General features: G+C 43.5%; 1 protein-coding gene across 1 annotated transcript in view; it reads right to left on the reverse strand.

The window, feature by feature from the left end:
• Window positions 1-25,299, reverse strand: part of ADAMTS17 (ADAM metallopeptidase with thrombospondin type 1 motif 17) — a 167,205-nt gene that overhangs the window by 43,521 nt on the left and 98,385 nt on the right. The window contains exons 10-12 of the mRNA XM_021711794.1: window positions 22,498-22,655; window positions 19,426-19,585; window positions 16,373-16,508 (exon numbers count right to left, since the gene is read on the reverse strand). Of these exons, the coding sequence (XP_021567469.1) occupies window positions 16,373-16,508; window positions 19,426-19,585; window positions 22,498-22,655 (454 nt within the window). The remainder of the gene's footprint in view (window positions 1-16,372; window positions 16,509-19,425; window positions 19,586-22,497; window positions 22,656-25,299) is intronic.

Raw genomic sequence — 25,299 nt, forward strand, 5'->3', positions numbered from 1 at the left:
TCCCAACAGGAAGCAGAAGGACCAGTAAACAGGATTCCACCAGCACCTGAGGGGTCCACTGCAGCCATTTGTTTTCAGTCATCACATCACACCTGATCACGCTACACTCCTGGGACTGAAGTTTGTGTCAGTATGATCTGGAGGTGAAAAAAACCAGGAGAAGTCTGGGGTTGTAACAGGTTGTACCACACCCAGTCACAAAGAGTTTGGAAAAAAACTCTCATGCTTTGAGAATCATACAGCTGCTGATGTAGAAAGTTCCCATCCAAGAGTAACACTCCAGCCAGGCTGGCTTTTCCCAGTACACAGGAATTTTCCAGGCCAGTAGCCCTCCTGCTAACAGACTTGCCGGCTCCGACTCTAGCTGAGTGGCGTTCGTTGGATGGATGCATTTCTCAGTCTTGGTTTGATCATGACATCAGCAAGTGTGTCTACATAGGCTGCATCTGCTGCTTTTGCCTGTCCTGTGTCTGCATCCTTCTGGTAAGAAAGTCTTGGCTTTCCTTTGGGTGTGTCTACACCATGCTCCCATACGCTGGCTAACAAAGAGAGTGTGTGAGCAGAACCTGACAGATCAGCCCTTGCAAGAAGCCGGATTCTGAGTGTAGTAGCCCTGAGAGAGGATGCAGGTGCCTGCGGAGACCTGCAGGGCCTTTCTGCTGCAGCCAGCTCTGAGATCTTCTCTCCCAGACCGGCTTTTGACTATCTCTTCAATTGTGGGAGCTACTCCACATCCTTTCCATATACTCTTATCTTCTGGGTACATGTTCAGATCTGGTTTCTGTTGCCCGGTGAGGCCCGATGTGCTTTAGAAGCCAGTGGTGCCCAGATCACCTGCTTGCATTTCTAAGCCATCACTTCACAGCAGGCTGGGAGGCTGGTAAGGCCAGCAGTTTTGCAGGCAGCCATGCTGTTAGCTTCTGGGATGGTCTCCTTACCGCCCACTCTACATGATTGTCTATTCAAGGGAGAAAGACGTTGGTTGAGTTTACCTTTCTAGTAGGGGTGTAGGGCACAGGGTCACCACCAAGCAGTTTCTCCTGCAGGCTGGTGGCCCCTTGAGCCTGCTGCTGGGAGCACTGTCTCTCTAGAAGCTCCAGGAAGGGCAAATTCCAAGATCACAATTCTCTTGGGACAAAGCACAGTCGTGGCCTTCTCATAGCGACTCACAGCACACAACAGCACATCAAAAGTGTGTCTGTCAGCCAGAGATGGTACAGTAGTGAACCCCGTGGGACTCTGTGTGAGCCATTACTTCCCTACCTGACATGACCTTGGAATCTTTTTTTCCCTCTAAACTTGGCCTCGGTCACGCTGTGGGAGGTGCTGCTGTGACCAGTGTTAGTCTGTACACAGGGTAGAGTCCTGGCCAGCAGGAAGGTTGTAGAACTCACAGGCCTGAGAAGCACCTGCCACTCAGAGACAGGATGCATGGCCTCACCTGAAGAGCACCATAGACCTCTGGGGAAAGGGGACACCATGGCTGGGTTTAGAATAAAGAACATCAGGTTGGGCGCGGTGGCTCTGCCTATAATCCCAGCACTTTGGGAGACCGAGGCGAGAGGACTGCCTGAGACTGGGGGTTTGAGACCAGCCTGGGCAACTTGGTGAGGCTTCATCTCTACAATAAATCACACACAAAAAATTAGCCGGGTATGGTGGCGTGTGTCTGTAGTTCCAGTTACTTGGAAGAATCACCTAAGTCCAGCAGGTTGAGGCTGTGGTGGCCGTGAGTGTGCCACTGTACCCCAGCCTGGGCGACAGAGTGAGACTCCAACTCAAAAAAAAAAAAAAGAATAAAGAACATCATATTATGTACCACTGTTAGTACCAGAACCAGTGCTTGTGGCCTTGACTGACGAGCAGCCTGAGAGCTTTCACTTGCAAACCCTTTCCTTTGACATTTTAAACCACTAAGACCCTCTTGGGGAGGGTCCCAGACAGAATTGGGGAAGGGGCCACTGTGGCTTCAGACTGTCTCTGTCCTGCTCCCTAGTGTGTCCAACACCTACCTGTTCTCTATATTCCTCCAGCACTGAAGCCTCTCTTGGAAAAGGACCCGACAAACTCATTCCCACATGAAAAAAGGTTAAAAATGTTCCATGTCTTTACCTCCCAGGCCAGTGTCCTTGGCTCACTGAAGAAACCCTTCATTCCATTCCCTTCTTGACATAACAAGCCCCTTAGCATAAAGGTGCAGGCACACAGAGCTGGGAAGCCATCTTCCTTGGAAGAGGAGAAGCTGCCTGTCTCTCAGTGAATGCCCTGTCTCTCCGGGGACCTGAGAATAATGCCATACTCCATGGGGAAACCCCAAGCACTTAGGACCTGTTTTAAAAAGACAACACTCAGATTACTGGGCAAGTTCAGCCTTCAAAAGAACAATAACTCTGAACAAAGGCCAGGTGTGCAGGCCCCCCAGCATCACTCTAGATAGTCAGAATTGACCCAGGCTCCACAACGTTGGCTCTTACGGGCACCCCTCTGAGGGTTTATGGATCAGCAGACCATGCGAGGTTTTTCTAGAAAGCTTCACGGGTTTCCTAGGGAGGAATAGATGTAAAACGTGACCATAAGGAATGTGTTCAAATAAATAAATAATTTTATTTTTATTTAAATAAAATTAATACGAATGCCGGAGTATTTCCAGAGTACATACACTACTTAGGAAAGATTTATTCTGTCATTATATGAAGGGCTCTTGGCTGCAATTTTGGTCAAGTTCTTCCTTTAATTGTCTCACCACTGGGCAGTGTTTGCTCATTCTTATCCTGATGTTTGTTTTGGGATTGGGGAAGAAGTGCCAAGGATGAAGAGAAAAGGAGAGGGTGGGATTTAATTGGCTGGGGCAAGTCTAGGCTGTGACCCTAAGGCACACCAAGCCCAGGGGCAAACTGGGGACATCATGGGGACAGATGGGTCTGCATGGTCTAGAAGGATCCCCAGACCAGGGACCCCTAGTTCCAGACTAGTCTCCCTTTCCGGTTTACAGAGCCCTTCCTCATCTTGCCCAGTATAAGATTCTTGTAGGGCAGATAGGCTAGGGCTGATACGAAGCAGGAAACATCAAATCCTGTGGGAACTTGGTCGTACATGGTGTAACTAGTAAAAAGAAATGACCAAGTAAGTAGATGGCTCATTAAGTGGTCCTGTGAGTCTCTGCACGTTACAGATGAACAAACTACCGTTCAAAGACATAGGGGTCTCCTCTAGTACCTCTCCCCACCCTGTGTCATGAGAGGTACAGAGAACATGGAGGAAAGAAGGTCCCTGGCCCTTGAGTCCAAACCCACCCTGCCGACCTGGGTGGCGTCTCCGATCTGATGCTCAAGGGCTCTTCTGTGAGACCACAAAGATGATGCCTGGCACGGGGAGAAGGATTTCTACCTCCTCGGTCAGAGTCTGTGGGAAATGACAGTCACACTGGATGCACACCTAACTAGAAAGCACTTTCAGAGGAAAGGTGTGGTGGGCACGGGGAACTGTGCCCCAAGGGGAACGTGCAGTGCAAATGAGCCTGCTGGAGGGCACCTGACCATGCCAACCAATTTGTCCTGAGAATCTCAACAGAGGCACCCAGAGCAGTCAGCATAGCATAGTGGGAAAGCACAGACGGACGAGACAAAAAGCCCAGTATGATAAAGGTGGCTGTTAAAACAAGACCCACTGTTGCTTGTGAGAGCAGACACTTAAGACCTTCGCTCCTGACTGTACCTAGTGCCTCTGAGTCCTGAGACATCCTGGGTTCTGAACCAGCTTCTGAACTCACAGTAGTCCATGGGTGGCTTCTCCTTAGCACCCCAAGAGCCTGAAACCATAAACTTCGTTGTGAGTTTATTTTTTAATGGCTTCATTGAGATATAACTTGTAAACCACAATTCAACCAATCGTACACAAATTGAAATGTACAATTCAATGATTTCCACTACAATCTAGAATATTTTTATTATACCAAAAGAAACCCAATACCCCTAGTTACCTATATACAATTCCCTCCCTCCTGGTCCTCCTTAGTTCTAGGTGGCCACCAATCTACTTTCAATCTCTATGAATTTGTCTGTTCCAGACTTTTCTTCTAAATGTAATTTTATATGTGACCTTTGTGTCTGGCTTCTTTTGCTTGGCATCCTGTTTCCAAGGTTCATCTATGCCATAGATTGTTTTAGTACCTCATTCCTTTTCGTGGCTGAATAATATTCCACTGTCACGGATATATCACATTTTGTTTGTCCATTCTTCAGTGGGTGAATATTTGCCATGTTTAAACCATTTTCCTGATGACTAATGATATTGAGCATCTTTTCATGTGTTTACTATGCTATTCTTCGGATCCTTTGTCCAGTTTTTCATTGGGTTATATGTCATCTTACTATTGAGTTGTAGCAGTTTTAAAAAATATATTCCAGATATAGATCCTACATCAGATATATGATTTGAAAAAAATTTTTTCTCCATTCTTTGGTTGTCCTTTCATTTTCTTTATGGTGTATTTTGAAGTACAAAAGATTTAAATTTTGTTGAGTTCCAATACATTTATTTTTTTCTTCTGTTGCTTATACTTTTGCTATCATATCTAAGAAACCATTGCCAAATCCAAGACATGAAGATTTGCCTATGCTAACTCTAAGAGTTTTACACATTTAAGTCTTTTAGGTTTTTGGTGTATTTTGAGTTAATTGTCGTATACATAAAAGAATTTCAAGATGCCATATAGCACCATTTGTTGGAAAAGATTTTTCTTTCTCCATTGGATGTGCTTGGCACCCTTACTGAAAATCAACTGACAACAATTGTGAGGATTTATTTCTGGCTCTCAATTATATTCCACTGTCATTCATGTCTGTTAGTACATACTGACCATACTGTCTTTTTTTTTTCTTTTTTTTTGAGAGAGAGAAAGAGGATCTCACTCTGTTGCCCAGGTCAAAATACAGTGGTGTGATCATAGTTCAGTGTAATCTTAAACTCCTGGGCTGAAACGATATTCTTGCCTCAGCCTCCAAAGTAGCTGGGACTATAGGCACGCATCACCATGCTCAGCTAATTTTTAAACAATTTTTTTTTAAACACTATGTTGCCTGGTCCAGTCTTGAACTGAATTCCCAAAGCACTGGGATTACTGGCATGAGCCACTGCGCCTGACCTAAACTGTCTCGATCATTTTAGTTTGTGGAAAGTTTTGAAATTTGGAGGCATAAGTCTTCCAACTTTGTTTTTTTTAACGATTGTTTTGACTACTCGGGGCCCTTTTGCAATTTCATATCAATCTTAGAATCAGCTTCCCCATTTGTGCAATAAAAATGGGTAGAATTTTGATGAAAACTGCATCAAATCTGTAAATCTTATTGTTATTGTTATCTTAACAAGTCTTCCAGTTTATAAAAATGGTGGGTCTTTTCATTTATTGAGATCTTCTTGTAGCTTTCAGAGTATGTATTTTGAAATTCTTTTATTAAATTTATTCCAGAGTACTTTAAATTCTTTTCAATATTATTAAAAATGGAATTGTTTTCTTCATTTCATTTCATCACTACTATATAGAAACACAAATGATTCTTGCTTATTGATCTTATATCCTACAACCCAGAAGAACTTGTTTATTAGTTCAAATAGTTTTTTAGAGATTCCTTATATTTTCAATATACAAGACCATGTCACATACAAATACAGCCAGTTTTACCTCTTTCCTTCCAGTCTGGATGCATTTTATTTCATTTTCTTGGGTAAATGCCCTGGCTAAAACTTTCAATACAGTGTTTGTAGAAGCGGTAAGAGGAGATCCTACATCTTGCTCCTAATCTTTGGGGAAACACATCACTCTTTTACCATTAAGTATGATGTTAGCTGTGGGTTTTTGTCTTTTATTCAGTTTCAGTAGTTTGCATCTTTCTGGGACTTTGTCCATGTTATGGTATACAGTTGTTTACAGTGTTCAGTCACAATTCTTTTTATTTCTGTTAGATCAGTAGTAGTGCTCTCTTTCAGTTCTTATTTTAGTAATTTAGGTCTTTTTGGGGGGACTAATCTAGCTAAAGGTTTGTCAATAATTTTGTTGATTTCTTCCTACAGTCAACTTTTGGTTGTCTTTGCTCTCTTGTTTTTCTATGTTTTAGTTCATTAATTTCTGCTCTAATGTTTATTGTTCCCTTCTTCCTGCTTGCTTGAGGCTTTGCGGCTCTTCCTTCCCAGTGTCAAAATGTGAAATGCTAGCTTACTGATTTGAAATCTTTTTTCCTTTTCAACGTAAGTGGTTACAGCGACGCGTTTTCCTTTAAGAACTACTTCGGCTGTATTCCCAAAACTGTAGCATGGTGCCTTCGTTGCATTCATCTCCACATTTTTTTTGTTTTCCTTGTGAGTTTTCTTTGGCCCGTTGGTTACGAAGGACTTGTATTGTTTAATTTCAACATATTGGTAAGTTTCTTAAATTTCTTTCTCTTACTGATTTCTAATTTCATTTTATTGTGGGCAGAGAACATGCCTTGTATTATTTGTATTATTTTACATTTATTAGGCTCATTTAATGGCCTAGTATATGGTCCCGCCCGAAAAATGTTCCACATGGACGAGTAAAGGATGTCTATTCTGCTATTGATAGGTAGAGTGTTCTACGGATGTGTATCAGGTCTAGTTGGTCCATGGTTTTGTTTAAAGTCCTCTATATACTAGTTGACTCATCTTGTTTTTTTTTTGTTTTTTGAGTTGGAGTCTCACTCTGTCGCCCAGACTGGAGTGCAGTGGCCGCTCCCGGCCACCGCAGCCTCGACCTGCTGGGCTCCGGCGATCCTTCCGCCTCAGCCTTCTGAATAGCCGGAATTACAGGCACACGCTGCCACGCCCGGCTGATTTTTTGATTTATTGTAGAGATGAGGTCTCGCTGCCCAGGCGGGTCTCGAACCCGCGGGCTCAGGCAATCCCCTCACCTCAGCCTCCCAAAGGCGCGGGATTACAGGCTGAGCCACCGAGCCCGGCTGACCCATCTCGTTTTAAAAAACCATTTCTGAAAGTGGGATATTGAAGTCTCCAACCATTATTGCTGAATTGTGTACTTCTCTCTTCATTTCTGCCCGTTTTGTTCCATCTATTTTTAAGGCTTTGTGGTTAGGTATATATATGCTTATAATTATTATATCTTTCTGAAGGAGTGCCTTTTTATCATTATAAAATGTTCGTATCTCTAGTAACATGTTTTTTAAAAATCTATTTTGTCTGATTTAGTATAGCACTCTTGCTTTCTTATGGCTTCTGTTTGTATGATATATCCTTTTCCATCCTTTTACTTTCAATGTATTTGTATATAAATATATACTTTCAAGGGGAAAAGAATGATCCTTCCCTATCTGTGGACTGTTCATTTCTGTAAGACAGCCAGTCAACAGAGGACTCTGCCAAGGATGGCCTTCCTTAGATGCCAGGGGGAAGTTACTGTTCTGAGAAGCAGCCATGAAACACATCCAAGCTCATTTTTGAAACTTCTCCAGCAATTCTACAAGTGAAGATCCTTCCATTGATACCCTTACCTAAAAGCCATTTTAAAAAATGGTCTGATAGTTCTTGCAGAACCTGGAGAATTCATAGCTTCTCTCCATTTCCGATGGATTATTTTGCAATCTTGGTTGTTTTTGTTCTTTAGGTATTCCTCAGGCTAAATTTCACCTTTTCTCCTTACTTTTACTTTCTTGTAATTGCAACATATAAAGTCAAATGGAAACATCAAATGTTTGCTAGTCTTCACATTTTACTAATTAAAAAAGTCAGGAAGAGAGAAGGACCTCTTTTGACAGGCAGCAGAGTGTACATGCAAAGCATTTCCCAGCAGAAGAAATTCTGTCACCTGTGAATAATTTTGTTTTCTGTAATGATCAAAGGGAGGGATGTTCAAATGATTTAAAAAAAAACCAAACTCTGAAAATGCTTTTTCTTTCTTCATCTTAATGTTTCCTAATTTATATAAATAAGGAAAAGCTTCAAAACTTTACCATTTAATTTAAATACAGGTGAGGTTCTGAAATTTGGGTAGTATCAGAAAATAGTTCTAGAATTCAACTAATGTACATTTCTCCTTACCACTCATATACCATCAACAAGGCATGTATTAGACCAAAGACAATTAGATTTTCCTATTTTATGTTGGAAGAAAGCAGCAAAGAAAATCTTCACATTTAAGACTAGCAAGAGATGGATTAAACAACACTCTTTTCTGATTGTGGCAGTAGCTGAAAATCCACATGTTCTAGGCTTCATTCTTAAGTCATGATCTCCATTTCTCTCTCTCTCTCACTCACCCACACACAGCATGCTTTAATAAAAAAAAAAAAAGGGATTCCATTCAACTTTAACCCAAAACAAGGCCAGCCTAGTTAAGATAATTGAGCAAGGAAGACAAATTTAAAAACCAAATACACTTCCTCACAGATGACTATTCAATTCAATTGCCAGTAAGATGTTGAGCGTTCTTTTCTGAATTACCCTAATTCAATGTACAGTACAGCATGTACGGCCTGGGAAGAAGTTCAAATCATAAATACTATAGGGAAATATCTAATAACTTGGAAATGGTCTTTTCAAGTGGCTAATAAGCTCTAAAAGACTGCAAAAATGCTAAACTTGGTAAAGCATGAGCTCTGTGCTCCAGGACGAGCCCATTTCATTGCCAGCCCCTTTCTCCTTGCTCCAGGACTATTTGAGGTGGATTCTCATGGGGCTGACACACACATTGCTCTCTGGATGCTGAATGATGGTGAGGACTCTTCCCTGAAGACTGTGGTCAGCAAGGTGCAGGCTGCTGGTTGCAGTCTTGACAGCTGAGCTGATCCGTGACTTCTGCCTCACCTGCCAACGTCAGGGCCAAGTTTGCTGATGTGTTTGTGTTGGTGTGCAAGATACTGGGGAGAGGCCATCTGCACTGTGTGTCAGATTCCAGATTCCACATAGTTGCAGCAGGGTTTGGGGGAAGGATCCACAGAGCTAGGTGCAGGATTAGAATAAAGAGGTGCTAATGGAATGCAGTTGGGAACTCAAAGAAAACTGTCAGGAACTCAAGGGAAAAAGAGAGTTCAAGAAAATTAAAGGGAGAGCTGGAGGAATAAAGGAAAAGCCAAACATCTCTGCCATTTTAAAGGTCAAAGAGTTAACAATAATATATAGCAAGGCTCTTTCACCTTGCCGGGCTCAACAATGGGCTGCATTCTAACTTCTCGTAAAGTCCACAGGATTCTTGGGTTCTTCCAGATTACAGGCTCTGTCCTCCAATCATGCCCACCCTGCCTGAAAACAGCCATTTGTCCTCTAGACCCTACACATTTCCAACTCCCTACCCCCACCTTACCCAAGTGTCGTTTTTAATTAGGTGTTAAATTCCCCTCTCACTTTCTAGCACTCATTTTCTAAGGTCAAACTCTCCACTTTCCTTCACTTAATATCCTGAGTCCATATAACTATAGGTTCTTATGAGAAGCTTGCGGCAACTAGATCATGCTATGTAATCACTCAGATTTTATTGTCCAAATATGTGTGTTTATAATACTTGGACAACGGTCTCCCCTTATCTGTGGTGGATACATTTTAAGACCTCCAGTAGACGCCTGAAACTGAGGATAGTACCAAACCCTACATGTACTATGCACACATTTCTGTTTTTCACAATTTCACAGATAGAAGACTCATTCTTAACACAGATCTTAGTAACCTCAGCATACAATTTTTTTTTCTTTCCTTATTAGGTTGAAGACTTAACTTTTCACTTAAAGGGAGTACTTTATGATTTCCCTTTGGCATATCCAAATTGCTAGCATTACTATTCCTGAGTTTTGAGACCACTATTAAGGTTAAAATAAGGGTTGCTTGAGCACAAGCACTGCAACACTGCAACAGTCAATCTGAAAACCAAGATGGCTACTAAGTGACTAACTGGCAGGGAGTGTAGACAATGTGGATCTGCTGGACAAAAGGATGATGCATGCCCTAGGGAGAATGGAACTGAATAGTGGGAGATTTCATCATGTTATTCAGAATGGCATGCAATCTGACACTCATGAATTATTTATGTCTGAAAATTTTCATTTAATATTTTCGGACCATGGTTGACCATGGGTAACAAACCACAGAAAGCAAAACTGTGGATAAGGGGGAGATTACTATGCAAAATGCATACATATATACATACATAAGGTATGTATATTCATACATATACACGTATGTGTGTTTATATACATATCTATTTTGTTAGGATTTGCAAGAGTTTTATTTTTAAATTTAATTTAATTTAATTTTAAATTTTTTTGTAGAGATAGGGTCTTGTTATGTTGCCTAGGCTGGCCTCGAATTCTTAGCCTCAAGTAATCCTCTCGCCTTGGCCTTCCAAAGAGCTGGGATTATAGGTATGAGCCATTGTGACTGGCCAAAAGTTTTAAAATCTATTATCAAATCATACATTTCTTTAGCCAGACAATAAATTCTCTTTGACTGAGTCATGACATTTCATTTTCATGTGTCCACTTTAAGAAACAATACAAGGTCAGATGGTTCAGAAAAAACAAACTAATAGACAGAAAAATAGCCTAGAGCAAGCACCCGGGCATTTCCTTTCTAGGCTCTAAGGAAAATTCCAGGTGCTGTTTTCTCTTTTACCAATTTCATTTTCTTCTCCGCTTACAAAATTCCACTCATTCTTTAAGTCTGATTCACATGATTTTACATTCAAGAAGGTAATGGAAAGGGGTGGGGTTGAAAGAAGAGTGCTGGGCAGGGAGAAACCTAATATTTATCAAGTTACACAAGTACAAAGAGCTTGTCTGTCTTTCCCACCTCTGAATATCTGGGTCCCTAGAACAGTGCCTGGTGAATGGGAAGGCATTCAATAAATGCATGTTGAATGAATGAACTGGCTGAAGGTGTACCGTGTACTCAGGCTGTGCTGGATGCTTTTCAAACAAAAGTAACAGAACAAGTAGGTGATTAAAAAAAAAAAAATCAGTATTATAACATGCTCTCCTCTGTATAATTAGAAAATACATTCCCTGAGCTACCACCTTCAGTTTTCATACTAAGGGTGTGGTTCCAGCATCTAGATGAGCAAAACAAGGGGGAATAGTAATCAAAGGCAGAGGTCAGCAAACTACTGTTCATGGGCTAAGTCTGGAATGTGAGTTATTTTTGTACTACCTGAACAAAGAAGAAATTTTACATTTAAACATATGTGCCAGAGACCATCTGTGACCCACAAAGGCAAAAATATCTATTATCTAGACCATTTCAGAAAAAAATTGCTGACCCTTGTTCTATGGCAAGACGAAGAACGTGCTTCTGAAATTGCTTTTAGTTTAAAGTGTATTTGCCTTGAACTTAGCTCAAACATGGTGAGGCAGCAGGACTGTGGTCTGTCAGGCCAGGAGGACTCTGGGAGCGTTCTGGAGCCACACACACACTTGATGTTTTCCATGATAAGCTTAGAGCAGCCCCACAGAACCTACTTATAGAGTTTTCACTCACGTTTCTTTATGTCACTTTGTTTTGTAGGTGTCTTCCTACATGATTTTCTGGTTGGAGTTTTGCAGTGCAGCAAAGTTCCCTCCTAGAAGACTGATACAAAGCAAAACCATAAACTTGCTACACTGGCCCATGTGGTGTAATGGACCAGAGGGCTTTGTTATGGTGTTTTGAATTCATCTGGAATCAAGTTAAAACGTGAAGATTTGACCTGATTACTTCTTTCATTAAATCTGGGAATTTTCTGGTTACTGTTTCTTCAAAGATTTTTTTTCTTTTTCCCAAAAAGTCACCTACAAGTAAATGATTATTTTTCTGTTCCATTCTCTCTCTACTCTCCTTCTGAGACTCCAATTACAGTTTTGTTAAAATGCTTGATTTTTTTGTCAGTATACAAAGAGCCCTATTAAAAAGTAGGCAAAAAATATGAATAGATGCTTCTCAAAAGAATACATACAAGCAGCCAACAGATACATGAAAACATGTACACTAATCATCAAAGAAATGCAAATTAAAACCACACTGAGATACCACTCAACTCCAGTCAGGATGGCCATCATCAATAACTCAAAAACAAAACAAAAAACAGATGCTGGAAAGGATGTGCGGAAAAGGGAATACTTCTACACTGTTGGTGGGAGTGTAACTAGTATAACCTCTGTGGAAAACAGTTTGGTGATTCCTAAAAGATCTAACAATCGACCTTCCATATGACCCCGCAATCCCTCTACTGGGAATATAGCTGGAGGAACTCAAAATCACTCTATGAAAAAGATACCTGCACACATGTTTATTGCAGCATTATTTACAATAGCAAAAACATGGAACCAACTGTGCTACTCATTGAAAGTGGACTGGATTTAAAAAATATGGTACATATACACGATGGAATATATTACACAGCCATAAAGAAGAGCAAAATTACGAACTCTGCAGCAACTTGGATGGATCTAGAGTCTATAATACTCAGTGATCTGTCACAGAAATAAAGAGCTGACTGCCACATGTTCTCACTCATAAGCAGACCCTGAACAATTATTATAATACTACAAGAAGGGGATTGGTAGTAGTGGGATACTGTCAGGGGAGGGAGAGAGGAGCACACCTCACCAATAAGGGTACCTCATCTCAAACCAGGTGAAGTGGGAATCCAAGTGAGGCCCAAACTTTACCAGTTCAATGACCTCTTTTTTTTTTTTTTGAGTTGGAGTCTCACTCTGCTGTCCAGACTGCAGTGCAGTGGCCACTCCCAGCCACTGCAGCCTCGACCTGCTGGGCTCCGGCAATCCTTCTGCCTCAGCCTTCCAAGTAGCTGGAACTACAGGCACACGCTACCACGTCCGGCCAATTTTTTGATTTATTGTAGAGATGAGGTCTCGCTGCCCAGGCGGGTCTCGAATACGCTGGTTCAGGCAATCCACTCACCTCAGCCTCCCAAAGGCGCGGGATTACAGGCTGAGCCACCGAGCCTGGTTTCAATGACCATTTTTATACCTAACTCTGAACTGTACCCATCTTTAAAATAAAAATTAAAAAAGAAAAGAAAAAAAAAAAAAGAATGCTTAATACCGTCCCACAAATAACTGAGGTCTGTGCCATTATCAACAATTTTTTTTTCTTTCCCTGGTTCAGACTGAATAATGTCTATTTCTCTGTCTTCAAATTAAAAATCATTCTTTTATTGTCTCCAATCCATTGTTAGACACATGAATTTTTTAAAATTTCAGATAGTGTATCATTTAGTTCTAAAATATTTTTGAGTATCTCTCTTTTTCTGCTGAGATTTCCTATGAGTTCAGGGATCATGAGCATAGTTTTCCTTATGTTTATGAGGATAGTTACAATAGCTGCTTTAAAATCCTTTTCTTCTAATTCAATGTATATGCTGTCTTGAAGTCAATCTTCATTAATCCTTCTCTTATGAGTATGGGTCAGTTTCTTTGTACAACTAGTAATTTTGCATTTGTACCCTGAACATTTCAATTGAAACATTAATCAACAGCAGCACTATTCAATAGAAACAGAATGCGAAGTGTATATGTAATCTGAATTTTCTAATAGCCACATTGAAATAGTAAAAAAAAAGATTAAAAATTTAATAATATATTTTATTTGACCCAATGTGTCTTAAATGTAACCATTTTGGATGATTGTTAATCAATGTAATCACATTAAAAATTAAGATATTTTATAATCTTAAATTATTAAGATTTACGATCTCTTTTCATACTAAATCTTTGAAACTTAGTTCATATTATAGTACATCTCAATTTGGACTAGTTGGTGGCTACCATATTGAGCAGTACACCTCTAGAATATTACTTTAGAAAAACATTTTTTGTTTTTAGCAGGCAACTAATTTGGCTGGAATAAAACTCCAACCCATGTTTCCTTGTGGTTGTCAGCAGCTACAATCCCAGACCAGGTCTTCTAGCCTTAGCTGTGCAATGTGGGAGTCTGCCCTGCACCTGTCCTATTCTTAGAGATTTGGGTCAAACATATATATATGCAGAATTTGGGAGTACCCTTCTGTTTCCAGCTGCTATGATTGCCCTGAAAATTATCCCTGATGGCTTAATCATTAAAAGATGGCAGGTATCCATCAGAGTTTTAGCTAGTCCTCATGGACCTAGAACATCCACTGAGTTGGAAAGCTGTCAACATGGGAAATTTGTTCAGTACCAGTCTATTCTTCCATTTGCCTACTTATCTTTGGTTTCTGATTACTTTCTAGATTTTAAACAGTTGGTTTCTGATTACTTTCTAGATTTTAAACAGTTGCTTTATGTATTTTCTTCAGAGTTCATAATTGCAATCTGCAGGAGGTTTGGTCCAATACAAACTACTCCATCATTACAGGAAGCAGAATTCTTGACTGACAGTTTTCAAACTCTATTCTCCTTGGAGCCCCACAGAGGTGTCAAGTCCTCCTGTGGGAAGCGAGGAAGGTGGGAAGGACTGGCCCTGCTTCAGTACCCCATGTGAATCTCAATTCAGTCACAGCTCTCATTTCATATGTTTCATTTTATTTGGTTTGTTTGGTTTCTGTGCATAATTTTTAAGATATTTGGCTACTAAAATACTTTGCAAACATAATTAATTTTAAAATATGATTCTTGAATGGATCCTCAAGATTATTTTTGCTCAGTTGTGCCTTTGAACCCATGCTGATCCTCTTAGATTACTTTTTTTACTTTCTAATCAAGTCGCCAGGGCCAAGCCATCTTTAGTTTTAGGAGAAGAGAACATGGTCCAATGAATCATTGTGTCTACACAGTAGAAAGTCAATCCATCTTTGGCCTTACACTGACTGATTGATATGTCTGTGGAATGGCTATTCATATCCAAGATACTCAAGAAGCCTTTCTGCAGTGAACTCTTCCTTAAGACCTTCAGCATTAGGGTAGAATTTTATTATTGCTATTTTTGAGTTGGAGTTTCACTCCATGCCCAGTGTCGACCTGCTGGTCTCTGGTGATCCTCCCGCCTCAGTCTTCCAAGTTACCGGAACTACAGGCATGCAGCATTACCATGCCCAGCTAATTTTTTTGATTTTTTTGTAGATGAGGTTTCACCATGTTGCCCAGGCTGGTCTCAAACCCACGGGTTCAGGCAATCCTCTTGCCTTGGCCTCCCAAGTGCTGGGATTACAGGCTTGAACCACTGCGCCCAGGTGAATTTTATTCTTAGTTTGCCAAGGAGCACATACAATTGCTTTCCCTCCTGAGTTCTCCTTCACTCAAACACATTTTAAGAGTTTGACAAGGCAAAGGGGGATGGCGCAAAAGCCATATGCTTTGTGAAGCTCTTGTATCAGGCAAGCAGTGCAAGGTTAAGTTATGAAACCCAAAAAACTGAAATATCAAACGCTCAGGCTAGTTAGAAAAGGTAATGGATTTAGAATCTATCATACTCAGTGATCTGTCACAGAAACAAAGAACTAACTACCACATGTTCTCACTTGTAAGTGAACCTTGAACACTTATCATAATACCAAGAAAGGGACTGGCAGTAGCCGGACACTACCAGGGAAGGAAGAGTGTGGGGGAGAACACAACATCACTAAGCGTACCTGATCTTAAACCAGGATCAGGGAGGGCTAATGGGAGGCCCAAACTTCACCTGTACATAGTCCACTTATGTACCTAATTCTGAATTGTACCTCCCATCTTTAAAGTAAAAATAAAATAAAATACATTTCAAAAAAGAAAAGATAAACATGCCTTAACATGATGCACAGAACCATTAACAATAATTATTCACCTTAATTCAGAGCAGAACGGTAAGCCAAGGGATGACTTATACAATGTAACAGAGTCATAATACTATGCAAAGTCCCACTAAAGCAACTGGAACAAAAGAGTCTCAGCTGATGAACACATCTCCAACAACTCACCTCGGCTGAGAACCCAATAGAGTTCATTCCAGAACACATCAGTAACATGGTCACAAAAGCTGAGGTTGAAGTTCTGATGGATTCCCAAAAATAAGCACCAAGATCTGTACTCACTGGCATTGATTTCAGCCACCGAAACATGTCAATCACATTAACTTCTGTGCACACTTACTCCTGGGCTCTCAGATGCTAACATTTATTTCCTTTTTCCCCAAGACAAAGTTACTTGGGGGAGCAGGTGAGTACCAGTTAAGTGTGTGGTGATAGCTATGTTTTTCCTATGAGATGCGATGTTATTAATGACCTCTTACAGGACATCTTACAGCTAGGCAGAAATTTGGTATTTCAAGTAAGCAGAAACCATTCAGCAATAATGACAGAACATGGCACAGAGGGATACAGTGGTATTAATTGTACCATCAGCCCCCTATTCTCGGGGCTGCTGCCCCAGACCCTGGTAGGTCCACACTACAGGACGCATCTTCTTACCGTGACTGGCAGGGGTGTGAGTTGCACCTTCGGACTTGGGGCTCTGGGCGGCTTGCTTGAGGGCAATCACTGTCATTCACCAGAGTTGTGGTCTTGTTGACAATACGCGTGCAGGATACTATGGTTCTGCGTTCCCCTGGAAACCAAACCACAGGGAGCTGAGAGGAGTGTCCAGGTGCTGCTATTGTTCAGTCTGACATTTAAAGTGACAGTTGTAAATGCCAAGTTGGTTGCCAGAGAGGAAGAACTGTAATCTTAGGGATGAAAGTGGGCAAGGCCTGGCAGGGGCCATGTGAGGCAGAGTGAAGATTCTAGAACAAGATCAGAAAGCAGCAACTCCTAGATCAGCTGTGTCCTTGGGCAGCTTGGTATTCGTTGAGGCCAAAGCTCTGATCTGGGACTTTAATTTCTACTAAAGACTGCAAATCTTCTATTATTATTATTCTTTGAGTTAGAGTCTCATTTTGTCTGCCAGGCTGGAGTGTAGTGGCACAATACGGCTCACTGTAGGATAAACCTCCTGGGCTCAGGTGATCCTTCCACTTCAGCCTCTGGAGTAGCTGGGACTACATATGTATGCCACAACACCTGGCTATTTTTAAAATTTTTTGGTAGAGACGAGGTCTCATTTTGTTGCCTAGTTTGGTCTCAAACTTCTGGCTCAAACAATCTTCCTGCCTTGAACTCCCAAAATGCTGGGATTACAGGAATGAGCTACCATGTCTGGTCAGATCGTCAATCTTTTAATCTGTTTATTTGATGTTTAAAGTCTATGGAGATCTGATCTCAATTACATATCCGTATATCAGCTCTTAGCAGAGAGTTTGGCTATCTATTACATAATAACTGCTTGCTGGGGGAACAGGGAGGCTGGTCTGAAGGACACACAGACCTGTGTCCTCCAGACAGGGATTCCAGAGTCAATTTGAACTTGTCTGATCCACCAATGGGCACTTATACCTAAGTGGCACCTGCTCTTGGGATGCTCTGCTAAGACCCATGACGCCAACTGGATATAGCCCTACTTTTGGGTGTTCCCAAAGCACCCTAAACACTGCATGGCCTCCCTGTGTCAGGAAGGACGAATGATTGGGAGTTAGGAGGGTAGTTTCTGGAACCAGGGTGTCTGAGTGCAAGTCTTGGCTCCATCACTAGCAGTATCCCAGTGATCTGAGTGTCAACCGTTGGCTGCCATGCTTTTGTGTCTCAGTTTCCCCAAGTGGGCTGGTTTACTTAACCTTCCTGTGCCTTAAGGTGCTTCAGTGATGGTTCAAGTGAACTAATACATACAAAATGCTAGAATAGAACCTGGCAGGTGGATAACACTTCAAGTTAGCTATAGTTGCTGTCACTATTATTATTTAAGAAGAGTGACAATAAAAGATGAAGATGGAGATCAAGTACAACTATATGGATCCAGGACTCCTTTCTGGGTGTCTCTCCTGGGAAATTTGTCACATAAGGATGGCTTGAAATTACGGAGTCTGAACGGCACAGAGCTGCTTTCAGCTTTGGTGGCAGGTCTGACAACTGTGTTAGGAAAGTCATCAATATCATAAAGAGACTGGCACCAAGCCAGCAGAGACAGCAGCAGGACAGTCTCCCACTCCTTCACCGAGGAGAACCTGTCAACTATTCCATTTGGGCTGTGATTAGCTTGCAGTAAGTTGCCCAAAAGGAAAAGTCTGGTTGCAGTGAGAGATAGAGGTGTTAGTTGGATCTGGATGGAAGGCCATTGGCATGGTGGGGCAGCTGAAGGGCTGAGAGAGAGGAGGACCCTTGGGGAGAGGTGCAGAGTGGAGGGTGGCAGGGCCAATGGTGGAGTCAGAGGCTCTGCCAGTTGCCACAGGACTGCCTCATCAAGAGGCAAAGAACGAACAGGGGAGGAGGTCAGCCAGGAGGCACAGGAAGGAATTCACAGTTGACCCTCAGTGTCTGATGGGCTTAGTCATGCTGTGACTGTAATTTCTACCCATGAAAAATGGGGCAAGGCCCTTAAATAGTAATCAATTCTTTGCATATTGGATACCAGGCATCAACTAAGCAGTTCACAGTTGCCCAGGATCCACCCTGCAATCTCACTCTCTTGGCATCCCAGAATCCAGGCCAACCTTCTGCCCCAGCTCTGTGCCCAGCACAATCTACCACCACGTGTCCTCTCCCATGACCCTGCTGTGTGCCCTGTTAGGGTCACAGCGTTGGATTATGAAGGTGCTGGCTGAGAGTTCAAAATGGCTTCTTATTGCTACTTCTAGATGACCTAATGACAAAATCAAACACATAAGGACTTTTGCTCATGCTGGTTGTTGCAGGATGCCAGGCTCTCTGACTCACCCCGTGGTCCTACAGTGGGTGCAAGGGACAATCATTCCCATGGATGGCAGAGGTCTGGCTCAGGGATTAAAGCTGGGAGTAGAGAGGAGGTGAGGGAATGGAGTCTATCATATTTTGTAGGGAGCCATCATGAGGCTTGGGGACACTTGGGTCTGAAATCCTAGTGAGTGTGCAGAATGGATGGGTCTGCACTTTGTTTCATTTTAGAAGTGAGGAAATGCGGGTGTAGAGAAGGTGAGTCGGTTGCTGAGGGAGGGCAGGAAGTTGTGGGGTCAGGGCTCATGCTCAGAATGTTTCACCCAACTTGTAGGACTTTTTCCTTCCATTGTATCCTGTAGTGAGGTTATAGGAAGGAAAGGGAATTTGGGAGGGGGCAGAGATGTCTTCTGGTGCCCATCTGTCAAGCAGCAACAGTTGAAGGTCTATTCTGCTCATTCCCAGGGTCCACCTGTCAGACGTGAGGTATAGCCATCCGTTGGCTAAACCTCCACCCATAGGTCAGAGTTTGAGGTGGGGGGGCAGCGGTGTGGGCACAACTATAGGTGGAGATGGAAAGACTCTGGCCACATGTCCTGCTGAGAGATTTTGGGTGGGGTGTGGGTACATTCCTGTGGAAATACAGGTCACATACTTCCCACACTCTGCAGGCTGGCTGCCGTGGGCCCTGACCCACTTTTCCTTCAGCAAGACCCACGCTGGGAGCCGTGACGGGCACTCACCTCCTCCACACTGCACACTGCAGCCTTCCCAGCTGCTGTGGGTCCACAGGAACAGTGAGTCCTGCGGCTTTTCTGGCTCACTCTGATTCTCAGCAGTGTGGTTTACAGGAACAGTGTATTCATAATGAATTCCATAATTCTGGTCGTGAAATAGCAGCACCTGGATCAGTAGCAAAATGAATGGCCATTTTGAAAAGGAACAAAAGCCTATGGCATTGTTGAGTCTGCAAGCCAAGCCTCATGGCAGCAGCTTCTCCACCACCGGAACCAGCTCTTTTCTGAAGCTCAACACAAATTCAGTGTAGGGGTGCTACTTTATCTCGACCTTGGATTCCTCTGGTACACTTGCAGGTGGAGCAAATGCAAACTATCATCAGGGAGGTCTGCTCCTTCCTACTGAGAGAGGACCCATTAGATGGGGAGTTGAGGGATAAGCAACTTGGTGGGCTCTTGCACTTCCATGGAGAACTACTCCATGCAGAGACAAGGCCACCTTCCCACTACTCAGCCATGAAGCTGCCCTTGCAGACCAGACAGACACACATATACTCGCTTACCTAGAAAGGCAACTGAGCAAGTAGGTTACTCTAGGTCTTTGGAAAAGAACATTGTCCTTCACTCCAGTGTCACCAATCATGGTGAAGTAGCAGTAGGTTCAGAGTCAAGGGTAAGGCAAACTAAAGGGCAAAGATGACCCACTGCAGGGGGACTTTGGAGGAATCTGTTTGGGAGTCCAAGGCTACAAAAGCCCTCCATGGCCATAAGAGCCAGGATGATGACAGATGGCAGAGGTCTAGCTCAGGGCTTAAAGCTGGGAGTAGGATGGAGGTGGGGGAAGGAGTCTATCGTATTCTGTAAGGAGCCATTGTGAGGCTTGGGGACCCTTGGGTCTGAAATCCTAGTGAGCGTGCGGAATGGATGGGTCTGCACTTTGGGAGAGCACGTGACAAGTCTCATGTGGTCAGCTTTACTTCTCTAGACATAAGGTACAAAATGGGACCTCTAGTAGGAGCTTCAAGTGGCACGTTGTAGACAATGTTTCTTCAGGCTAAGCCCGGAACCTGTGAGCATCCCTGGGTGTAAGCGGCCAGCAAGTGAACTCCAGCAAAAGACAGCTAGGAACAGGCCAGTGGGTGCTAAGATGCAAAGTACGCACGGTCCACCTGACTTAACTTGGGGCAGGCCATGCTAAAGTGTATCACACAAAAAAAACCCGTCGTCCCTCCAGGCATCGCTCAGCCTCCATGGCTGAGTCCTGAGGTGGGGGTGCTAGGAGCAGACCTAGCTGCCTAAACATCCACTTCTCAAACAAACTAGTCCTTAAAAAGAGATCTTTATGATGTCAATATGGGAATGAGACTGGTGGATAGAGAATCCATGTGAAACCAATCTCATGCAATTCTGTAGTCGCATATAATTTGTGTGTGTGTGTGTGTGTGTGTGTGTGTGTGTGTGTGTGTAATTGGTTTCAAATGCAGGTCCCTGTGACCCTCTAGTGCTCCTGACTCTGCAAGCAATGTGTGCACTGGGGATAATGGCTTTCTATATCAAGGCAAAGGGGCACCTCTCATTTCTAGGTTTAAAAACATAAAGGGACAATCATACTTCAAGAGAGAAGCGATTAATATCAAGCAAAGGCTAGAGCTTCAGCTATGGCAATAGTTCCTTCCTCTGAGCTTGTTTACTGTGGTTTTAATGGATCTAGGTTGTGTACTTGCTGTGATGGGCTGACGACTTGCTCAGCTTACAAATACTTTTGTTGAAGAAGGGAATGCGTGCATCTTGGCGTTTTCTCAAGAAAGCGAATTCACATGCTAACAGGTGATGTTTCTGTAAGCTCTTATTGTTTCCTCCTCTATTAACTCCTCTTAATAACTGCTTTTAATTCAGAATAGGAGAATTTGTTCTGACTTTGACTAGGAAACAATCTTATCCCAGAAAAGTGACTTAGGTACAAGTTCTTGGGTCCCAGAAACCTACTTGCAGGAATCTATTTGCAGTGGATTTAGTGGGTTGAGGTTGCATGGACAGATTTTCATGTCGGTGACACTGCACATGGCTTGCTTTTGTCCTCCCTGAAATTGTAATGGGGTTAGTGCCATTCTGGAGCAACACCCACACAGGGTGCTAGAGCTCATGGGAAGAGCTGGCCTCAGGAGATTCCCAGGTTGGTGAACAGAAAAACCTAACGTCGAACAGCTATGGGTTGCCAGAAATCGCAAATGAATGGGGAAAAAGAACTTCAGAGGACAGATTCTGGCAGGCACTGAGGATAAAGTGTGCTTTGATTACAGGCACACAAGCTGCCACAAACCATGTTCTTTGGAAGGAGACCTGGAGTTGATAATGATCAATAACTATGAGCTATCAAAAAGTTGGCAAGATAATTCCCGGACCCTGAGAAGGAACTGGAAATCTTTAGTATGTTTAAAAGGATGCATAATCGAATGTTTAAGTGGCTCACATGAAGACTTCCCTGAGACAGCAGATAAAGATGATCATGCCCTGGCCTGGCCCAATGGCACAGGTTTCTCGAGACCATCGAGGGAGGAAATATACCCATAGAATACAATTCTTCTTCCTGATTCCAAACACCTATTGCAAATTAGGTTTGGAATGTCTGAGGAATGCTGGTTTGGACATGAAGTCCACAGTTCATTTCCAGAAGGTGGCTTCCAATGTGGGTATGCAATCTGCTTGGCCGATCTATGCATTCCACCATCTGACATTAAAATGAGCTTTGGACGGGGCTGTCTGCTTCATAAGGCATTGTTGCCACCTGCTTGGCTAAGCAATTCCTTCTGGAGGCAGCACCTTTGGGAAAAGACAGGAGCTCTGCCAGGAAGAGCCAGGGGAGATGGGAGAGAATTCTGAAGCGTGCGTTGGAAGGGACTGGTTAAGAAAAGACTGAGAGAGGGGAGAGAACTGAGCAGCAGGAGACCTTGTAAACTCCTGGAATCTGAGGTATCTCCTGCCATGGAGGCCCTGGAAACACAAGAACTGGGAGGTATAACCTGGTAGACCTCCTAGAGTAATTTTCCCCCAGGACAAGCAGAAAACCCAGTTGGTTACCATCAAATGCAGCGGCAGTTTGGTTGGTCCCTTGGCAGAAATCTTCTCCCACAGGCCCCTTCGCACATATCGGACGGTTGTACCTGCAATCTGGAACTCTCCAGGGAGCTCTATCTTCCAGTCACTGTTGATGGATCCCTTGCCGGAGTCTTTGAGAGCTAGAAAAAACATCAAACACCCAAGGATCAGGAGGAGACCCAGTCTGTCTTTAAAGGGAATCTGGGTGCCCTGAGTGGGTCAGAGGTCTCCTCTTCTACCGGAGGAAGGAGGGGGGCCCAAAGCAAGGCAAGGGGGGGCTTTCTGGGGACTGAGAGCAGAAGCCTGGCTCAGAGTGCGTGCAGATCCCCAGACTCACAGACCCCACCCCCCACCCCCAGGGAGAGCTGTCAGGATGATGGGGCACCTTCCAACCTGGGCTGCTCATTTCCAACTGACTCACATAGCAGGGGTGGGGCTGGGGGGCTGAGGCTGGAGACAACCCCAGCTGGATCATGCTTTGCCAAATGTAGCCAGTAGATGGTTTTCTGCCTGATGAATTACTTCTACTTTAATGTGTCCTAGGCTATAAAACAGGTTTTGCTGCTTTAGCAAAGCTCCTCAATTCATTTCATGATTCCCTACCTAGGGTTCAGGTGAGAAGGCAGCCTAATTCCAACATTGCTTAAGGATGATACCTCCACATTAGTAAAGTGGGTGTTTCCTCGAGAAGCAACTGCTATTCCACTGAATATTGATGTATAGAAACCCAGCTGCCCACAGATGTGGTGGTCCCGCTCAGCATGCTGGGGGTCACTGGGTGGGGTGGGGTGGACTCACACTCCAGTTCTGTAGGCGTTGGGCCCTCACATCTGCTTGCCCACACCCCTGCTAGGTACAAATGCATCGGGAAAGACTGAGTAGCAGCATGTCGCTCTTTGGCCACAAGCAAAACTTTACTTTTCCATATAAGCTGTGTGTTTGTTATTATCTGAAGTGCTCACTGGTGGCTTTTCTCATGCCTGCTCACTTGAGTTTGAAGCCCACATTGTTCTCATGAGGTGAGAGTTCCTGCAATGAAATTCTGTGGGTTTTTGTTGTGATTGTTGTTATTCAGGGAAAAAAACAACAACTAACTAGAGCCTACTCTGGCACTTAGCAGAAGGTGGCACAGAGCAAGAGGTGATGGCCTTTGTGTCACTTCCAAAGATGAGACTCCCACAGCACCCTCAGTCCCATGCCCATGCTCTCTGCATGCGCAGGTGGGGCCCCGGTGTCCCCAAGCTGCTCTATAGCCCTTTGGGACCCCAGTCTGTATCAATGAAATCAGATTCCACCTCATTCACCATTCTCTGCTCACTGAGGCCAGAAATAAAATGCTCCTATCTAATGTCAATTTTTGGATAAAGAGAGTTGAAGCCCCAAAGGAGGTTTCCATTAATGGCGAACTCATCAGTCCCAGGCTGGGTCAGGCCACAGGCAGCGGAGGGATGCCAGGTGGTCAGTGGCCTGGGCTCCTGTCTCCGGGACGACCTGGTCCCAGGGCTTGCTCGTGGAACACAGAGGAGACACGTGCTCAGTGTGCCCTGCTTTATGGGAACTGCCAAGAGAAACAGGCTCCTCTTACAGGAACTTTCCAGCAGAGCAGCTTCCAGGGGGTCTCAAATCCAGGGCGGCTGCGTACAGTGAGAGGCTGTGGATTGCAGGACTCCAGGGAAGGCCCAGGAGAGAGGAAGATCCACCACGTGGAGCCAATCTATCAGGAAATTCTATCAGCTACCAAACTGTCTTGGCTATTAAACAAAGGCGACAATGTTGGGATGCCCACAGTTTCTTTGCCACAGATCTCTTCTGCCATTACCTGCAAACTGCCATTTAAAAAGCACAATCTCTAGGTTAGCTCCTTCATATAACATGACCCATTTAATCTTCTCAACAATACTTTTAAATTATTTCCCCTACTTCACAGATAAGGCAATGGGGGCACAGAGAGGTTAAGTAACTTGCCTAAAGTCACACAGCTATTAAGTTGTAGAGACTTGAACCTGATAGACCATGCCCAAAACACTTATCACTCTGACAACTTTTAATTCCCATGCTATTTGTCATCAGTCTAGATTTTTATGACAAATGCTAAAATGTGCAAATATAAGGTCTGTTCTCAAAGAGAACAAATTCCAGGCTCTATTCGTCATAAGTTCTCATGTTCTATAAACCCTTACAAAAACAACTCACCTCACGGATTTCCAATGCTTCCAATGAACTAGTAACAGAAAATTGACTTGGTTAACTATTGCTGAATCTAGGCCAAGGATGCATGAATGTTGGTTGATCTTTCAACGTCTCTGTAGGTTTGGGAAGTTGCTTCTTGCCTATGTGTGTGTGTGTTTGATTTGAAGAATCAGTGTGGGCTGGTGGGAAGCAGTAGACAGAAAAAAACACGGGGGCAGAGTCTTTTAAGAAACTTCTCAGAAAGAACAAGCAGGGGAAGGATAAGGAATGGCAGAGGCATCCTCTCCGCTCCCACCGGCAGGCCCTCACTCTATTTGGAGGGCCTACAAGCTGGGAACTAGAGACAGGCACAGCTCTGGCCTCAGGGAACTCCAAGTTTGGAAGGGAGACAGGAAATAGTCACACGTAACCCCATTTCATATGCTCTGTGATAAGGTGTGCCCAGGACTTGGGTGTGTGTGGACGGGACAGATGGGGAAGTCTTCCTGGAAGAAGCCCCCTTTGAGCTGAGCTTGCAAAACAGGCTTTGAGCTTAGCTAGTAAGAAGAGGCGGCTGGGGCTGGGGCTGGGGCTGGGGCTGGGGCTGGGGCTGGG

The sequence above is a fragment of the Carlito syrichta genome, unplaced genomic scaffold (assembly GCF_000164805.1).
Source record: "Carlito syrichta isolate Samal-C Ts95f unplaced genomic scaffold, Tarsius_syrichta-2.0.1 Scaffold302587, whole genome shotgun sequence".
NCBI lineage: Eukaryota > Metazoa > Chordata > Mammalia > Primates > Tarsiidae > Carlito > Carlito syrichta.